At 37.3% G+C, this 7,471-nt stretch overlaps 1 protein-coding gene across 1 annotated transcript; it reads left to right on the top strand.

Annotated features, from left to right (window-relative positions):
• Window positions 1–513: 513 nt before the first annotated feature.
• On the top strand, window positions 514–6,592 carry LOC136821472 (uncharacterized). Its single transcript, XM_067077707.1, has 3 exons — window positions 514–2,153; window positions 2,361–3,661; window positions 3,886–6,592. Exons 2-3 carry the CDS (start codon window positions 2,839–2,841, stop codon window positions 5,913–5,915), a joined length of 2,853 nt encoding a protein of 950 aa, XP_066933808.1. The 5' UTR covers window positions 514–2,153; window positions 2,361–2,838; the 3' UTR covers window positions 5,916–6,592.
• The last annotated feature ends 879 nt before the right edge of the window (window positions 6,593–7,471 follow it).

Below are 7,471 nucleotides of genomic sequence, written 5' to 3'. Positions count from 1 at the left end.
TTTTAAGCTCGTAGTTTAAATCATCATATCTCGTATTCTAGAAAAAATAGAATCTCGTTGAAAAGCTGATAGCTCCCTTTCATTTTGGTCTCATCTGGCGCATCTGATTTAGAAAAATGCAGCTGGTTTACGGCTAAAGGGAGCAGTAGCATGTCCAGCTTCTAATAAAAAAAAGATTTTACCCCCTCCCTTCTGTATCGAAATACGCTGAAATCGGCAGGGAAAGGATTAGCTAAGAACACTTTCATTAAAGCAAAGACTTAGAAAAGCAATTTCACATAAAGTCGTTTGAATGAACACTCTCTCTAATTTGATCTTCAAAGGACCAAAATCTCCCTTCGAGATATACACGTTTTTTATAAGAATTTAGTTATTAGCCTTTAGTCAAACACAAAAAAACAAAAACGGCAATAAACAGAACACAAAAGAAAGATAACCAATTTTTTTTTTTACGTTTTGTTTACAAAGATCAATTGTTCGTAATGTAGAGAAGGGGCTACTATTTTACTCATTTTCAGCACATGCATGGTTTTTACAAAATAATTTGATAGTGTGATTATCATATTGATGGGTACGTTGGGGGATCGAAGATACATTATAACATTCTTGAACACATTTAAGCTTGAAGATTCAAGGGAGAAATCAAAGGAACATGGAAAAGAGAAATTAAATTTAATCAGGCATTAAAACATACCTTGATTTCAATTTGAGAACGGAAGAACTGTATGCAATTTCAACTGAAATTTTTTTTCATCTAGATGTGGAACCATTTCTCACTGTTATGCTTTTTCGCAACATTATGTATCTTTGTCAACTGCAATTTATATTTCCCCGAACTTTACGAAGATTCCTTATACAAACCGAAAAACCTTGGTCCTAACCCGATGTCCTATCAAACAGTATCCCATGGAAACACAACAGTTGTCGAATGGGCGTTACTTGATGATGTAATGCAAGCAAATGCGATATTTTCTGAAGAAAGTGGACCCTCAAATTGTGCTCTTGTTAAAATCAATCTTAAAAATGTAACGGGGGATTCGTGTATTTCAGTACAAAGTGCTCTATTAGTGCAGCCTTTTGTCTACTTGGTTGCTTTACAATGCAAGACTAAAAACCGAGCTTTTTTGGTTCGGCTCTCAAAGACTTGTCTAACGAAAGAGACAGATGACTCAGATTTAGAGCTGGTTTACACTGCGTTTGATAACTTGCGAGAGCTCCATGTACATGTTATCGGAAATAAAACTTCTTCTGTTCTTGTCTGGCTAAAGAAGACACAACTTTATTCTATAATTAATGTTCTTGATTGGCCAGACAGTAAAATACAACTTGAAAGTAATCTTGTGATAGGTGACCTGCAAAATGAATTGAAAGTAACAGACGTGGCTGCATCATATGACTTCCTGTACGTTTTCTCTGACTCGTGTTTATATTCATGTCCGTTAAGAGCGTGTCGTGAATTGGAATTGGTTGTCGATAGTTGTGTTATTAACCCGAACAACGAGAGTGTTGCCGGTCTTATGTTTACAGCCGAGGATGGGGAACGAATGTTGTCACTGGACAAATACATTGTTTTGAACGCAGACACGCATTCCTTCAAAACCTTCTTTTCTGTCTACTGTGCCGGACGTTTGACACATCATTTTTATAAATGTGGAGGATTTGTAATACAAGACCTTGTAATGACTTTTAACATGTTGACTGGATCGTTAAGCGAACATTTCCCATGTAGCGTTTCAAACGAAGGAAGTTTGATTGCTTGCTTAATTCTTGGTAGGGTTTGATTATTTTACACCCTTGTATCAGTTCCCCAATCCATTTTGTCATTTTCTAATATAACTTTTCATATTGAATTTCTCTGATCATGAATGAAACACTACTACTTCTGTTAATGAACTTAAATAACGATAACGACTTTTATCTTTATATTTTTTCATAGGTGAACCTCGCATCTTCGATATCAGTGACCGAAAGTCTGCATATCCGATTTCCACATTTACCGTATCTGCTTGGAGACTGGGTGTAGCTATCAATCGATTCGGTTTTGCATCAAGTGATACATTTTTCTTCGAAATTGTACCTAGTGCAACAGCTGATCCTAAAGGATTCATTTTCAATGTACGCGCTGAACTACAACCAGCATTGATTGCATCTAGGTAAGCAGCATGTGTTGCCAAAAGAATGATTATAACCTCCTCGTTTTACGAAGTAATTGAAAAATCTGTCCTTCATTTTCTTATTAGTCTTTTAACTACTACCTCGTAGTAGATCCAGTTTTATAAGAAAACTCACTATCATGTTCAGACACCATCTCCTAATCAAATGAAGCAACTAATTACACTGTTAAAATTCCTTTCTCTTAGGTTACTTTACCCTTCACTTGCAACAAGTATCACACCTGCTGAGTCCTTCCTATTGGTCAATCACCAGTCACGTGACATCTGGCTATTCTCACACGGAGGACGTCTTTTCTTCCGCGACGGTAGTAAAGAAAATGCACTGAGTATTGACTTCGAGTACGCAGAAGCTTACTCCTTCTTCATCGCCGATACTTTATCAACTGTCGGAATCAATCATAATTTTGAACACCCGTTCGCTTTCTTTTCACCTGATGGTAAAACATTCGCTTACCTGTCATACTACCGCTCCCCGTATGGCGCGTTCAGCGCTTCTGCTATAACCGTAACAAACACCAGTTCACCGGATCTACGTTCCATCGTTAGTGTCAGTGATAAAGTCTTCGTCATCCAAGCAGGAATCAACCCAAAGAATGATCATTTATTGGTCGTCCAAGAACTTTCGAACGACTATTTAACTATTCAGATTTTCCGTATTGCGGACATGGCCCGTATATCATATAACATGTCCGGTATTGTTGCGCAAGCAGAAGTTAAAGGTAGTTGGACATGGGACGATTTCGATGCTACAGAATCAACTCGTATTTGGGTGATCTATTTCACGAATGTTGATACCTTCTTGTTGGCTTCTCATAATACGACTGATGTCTCTACTAAAATATTGGAATACAAAATCGCTCAAAATTACAAGATAGAACTACAACGTGAAGGCAAAATATCAAATTGTCTCGCTGTTACGAATTATAACGATTACGTTCGTGCACAGATGGTTGTCCTATGCGCTGAAACACCGTTAGCCAATGTTGTTAATCAAACTTATCATATTTCCTTCATTTCATCGATCACACTACAGCCTGTATGCACGCAAAGTATTGATCATAAATTCGGAAGTTTATTATCCAAATATGACGATTTATTTGTCACTAATATCCCGATTCTTGATTTCAATGAAATCGCACAAAGACTTGTGATCAGTTTCGAGAAAACTGTTTTGATGTATGCAACTGATTCGTGCCCATTTCGTTTACTATACCGGTTCGATCATACGGATTTGATTGCAGGAATCGGGATGATACACAGCGGTCAAGACACTAAACCATTCGGTATAACATTCGTAACGTATCTACAGAAAGTGGATTTGATAGGCGACTGTATTAACGGGTATGGTGTAGATACAGTCTTACCTAGAAATTATTTTTGCTCAAGATGTACACCAGGTCATGCTGGTTTGGGATGTCGTTTATGTCCCGCTGGATTTTACTGTAGTGATTACAGTCAACTGCAACCAAGTGGTGCCTGCCCAGAAGGTGACCAAATATTCTTTGTGCAATTTATAAATTTGTCGTTCCCTCGAATTGACTATTTTCAAGGTGTTATTCCTTAAACTTTGTTCCATTTTTGCATTTTATAGAAGGTCAAGAGGCCACTTTAACCTCAATCTTTCAATCACCCATTCAATCAAATTGTATGATGGCATGTGCAAAACCATAAAGGATTCTTCTTAACTTTGTTCTTTTATAACATTTTTTAGGTTTTTTTTGTCAAGAGGGTACATCAACATCCAACCCACTCGCAGATGTTTTAGACAAGACGGCGACGCCACCTCGCTTATGTCCAGCTGGCACGTATTGCCCTGCTGGTACTGCTCAAAGTTTCTCTGGCGACGAAGCAGCAAATGCTCCACAAACGTGTCTATCTGGATATTACTGTCCAAAAGGATCAGTCAAACCAACTCAAGAAAGATGCCCAGAGAATGCAACTTCGAAGGTTGGCGCAAAGACTATAGACGATTGCTACTGTAAAATCACCTATTATGGGTCGGCTACAAAAAGATGTGTTCCTTGTTTGCCTAATGCCATGTGTATTGGTGGCTCAACCAACCTAACTGATGCAGTTTTATACGTTTCTAAAGGATATTGGCCAGACACACCTCGTAATTTACAGGCTGTTATAAAATGCTCAACGACTATGTCTCGGTTTACACCATGCACTGGCTCAGTCTGCCATCTACATTGTCAAAACCGCACGGCTTCAGATATCGATCCAAAATGTACAAGCTCATGCTCAAACCCTTGTGCAATCGGACATACAGATCGACTTTGTTCGGCCTGTGAGAACGGCTATTACCGGAAAGCACCTTACCATTGCGCCCCATGTGCAATGGGTTTACGCCAAACTGTTTGCGTCATCGCAGCTCTTCTTACGTCAATTTTCATTCTTGCAGTCTATTTCATACGTAAACATAAATCGGCGAAAGCGTTCAACGAATTTGCCGTGACCGATCAAAACCTGTTGGAAGTTTTAATCACCGTTTTATTGGTCCTTCTCGGGATCTCCTCCACAGCGTCAGTCTTATTCATGGTCTTCATCGTAGTGATTGTCTACATGCAACAACTTCGCTCTCCCCCACATGCCACACTCACTTTCATTTTCTACATACAAACACTACAAGCGTTATTACAAGGAAACTTCGCATGGCCAAATTTCATGAAATACCTTCTACAGTTTTTGGAAATGATGTACGCACCCGTCCCTGGTTTAGCCTGTTTACCGAATTTTTACACTGGAACGAACTTAGGCTGGGAAGGTGCGTTTGTACTTATTTTTTGTCTACCGCTTATACTAGGAATACTACTCGTACTGTACATGCTGATTGTTGGTTCTGTACAGAAAATTCCAGTTTGGAGGAGAGCATTTCTTTCTTACTGTTTATTCATGTCAGTTCTTCAGTTTCCTTTGAGTAACATGAGCTTAAGTACGCTGAGTTGTAAAATGGACCCAGTAACTGGCATATGGTATATGTCATCACAACCATGGAAGAAATGCGAACTAAAATCCATAATCCAAATGTTGGGTGTATTCGGGTCTTTCTTTTATTTCCTTGGAATACCATTTACATTGCATTATATCTATTTCAAACAATTATTCCCTGATGATGTTAATAACGAAATTGGGATTATGTTCCTCCCTGATGGCGTATATAATGGCCACTCAGTGTTTGTTGTTTTCTTGACGTTACGTTGGATGCTGTTATCTGTCATTTTATCCTTTATACCGATCACTTGGGGGCTACAACGACCCTTTATTATCGCTTTACTCGTGATTAATATCGTACTAGTACTTTACCTGGATCCCTATGAGAAATATTTACCGAGACGTCCCGAAATTATGACAGCGATTGAACGTAAATGGTTTGAGAAACTTTGTACTACAATGTCTGGTAATTTTCTCAACTTGATTACACTTGTGCCTATCATCCTCTCTTATACAGCTTTGGATAACCGAGATAATTTACTCGTTTTACAAATCAAGTCATTCGTGATTGGAGTTGGAAATTTGCTGATTTGCTTATACTTCATCATATTTATATTACTGGAAGATCGGTTTACTTTGTTCCCGAAATTAGCCCGTATATTAGCCCGTTTAGAAATCGGGTTTGGCTATGTTTTCCCATGCTGTAGATGTTCATATGACTTGATAGAGGAGGTCGGGCAACACACTGAGCATTCGAACAGCATTCTGGGGGATGTAGTGGATGTTGGGATATCGGACGAAAAATGAAAAGAAATTCCATAAAAGTGAGTTGTTTCCATAATGGAAAAGCTGACCTCCGAAAGTATGTTTGACAAGTTCTCTGGAATAGACGATATCGGCTTTGCCGAATTCTCCCCGAATGATTAACCATGATGCATTGCGCAAAAAAATTCACGGACGATAACCCTAACCCTAACAATGCATCATGGGTAATCATTCGGGAAAATTCGGAAAGCCGATATCGTCTATTATCTCTGGTTCTCAATATAATTTCTTTGCTTTGTAATTAGACTTCTGTTAGAAAATGGCTTTTTGAGTCTTGATTTATTCACAGCAAGCATGCATAGTTAAAAGACATGGTTTTGATAAATATCGTAGATGACTTGCCCTTGAAATTAAACCATCTTTTAGTGTTTTTTAAACAGTCTCGCAAAGCGTGTTTTCGTTACCTTTTTGGTTGAATTTAAGAATATCATTGCACTTTAAGGGAGGAAATAAGTCGGCAAAAAGTATGTAACCGAAATCTTGAAGGGGTTAAACTATTGTGACCCGGAAAAGTGACTGAAACGTCCCCTGATGGCAAAATGTTTCCCCGAAAATTTTTTAGAAACTTTCTTTCTCTGATAATTAAGGTAGAAGAAAAACTTAGAAATCAATGTATAAATATATTTTATAACGAAAATAATTATTTTATTTTTTTAACGCGAAAATTTTAATATCTATGTATAAAATAAATATCTCTATCTCGTTTCTCCTCCCTTCTACCGCTTTCTCACCCCCTACCGCTTTCTCACCCCCACCCCATCCCCCCTCTTTTTGCTTTTATCACCATTTGACCCTTGTAAATTACCTTAGAAGCAATTTTTGCGAATTTAGCGCATTACTTTTTGCCAAATTTAATTAATTTTCAATTTTGATCGTAAACAGTACAATGTGTACGGAAAAACGGAAATTAGAAAAAGTAAAATCCTTTTGATGTCTTTGAAATTCTTCGTTCATTCCATAGAAATCCACCACTCAAAGGGATAATCAGATGGTTTGTAATATTTGGCATGTTCGGGATCCTTCTATTGCCCTGAGCAAAATCTCAAAATATTTTTGCCTAACTATTTTCCAAAGTTGAGATATTTAAGTTATATAATTTTGTTTATAGGATGAAAACAAAAAATTTCAACGTAAGAACCGTGTAAGAACCCATTTTTAAAAATTTCAAATTTTGATATCTCGATTTTGGAAGAATTGTTACACAAAAATACTTTGAGGTTTTACCAAAGACAGCAGAAGGTTTTTGTAATCTAAATTAAAATATCTCAAACCATCTGATTATCCCTTTAAGACGTAAAATTATGTATTCAATAGACAGATTGAGAAATTATACTATAAAAATTAACATAAATCATAAGATTTTTGTTCCTATGATTATGAAATATGCCGCACTTTTTTCCAGACATGCTGCAACATGTTTTTGTCAAAATGTAACTCTGACTATAATATGAGAAACAGTAAGAATTGAAGAACAGAAATTGTCCCACCTGATGATAACTGGATAGTTCCAAGTATCAATGTGAAAAAGAAGCCATCGA

The sequence above is a fragment of the Clytia hemisphaerica genome, unplaced genomic scaffold, assembly GCF_902728285.1.
Source record: "Clytia hemisphaerica strain Z4C2 unplaced genomic scaffold, Clytia hemisphaerica genome assembly, whole genome shotgun sequence".
In the NCBI taxonomy this organism is placed as follows: domain Eukaryota; kingdom Metazoa; phylum Cnidaria; class Hydrozoa; order Leptothecata; family Clytiidae; genus Clytia; species Clytia hemisphaerica.
Note: the sequence above shows the minus strand (reverse complement) of the source record. Positions and strands in the feature narration are given on the sequence as shown.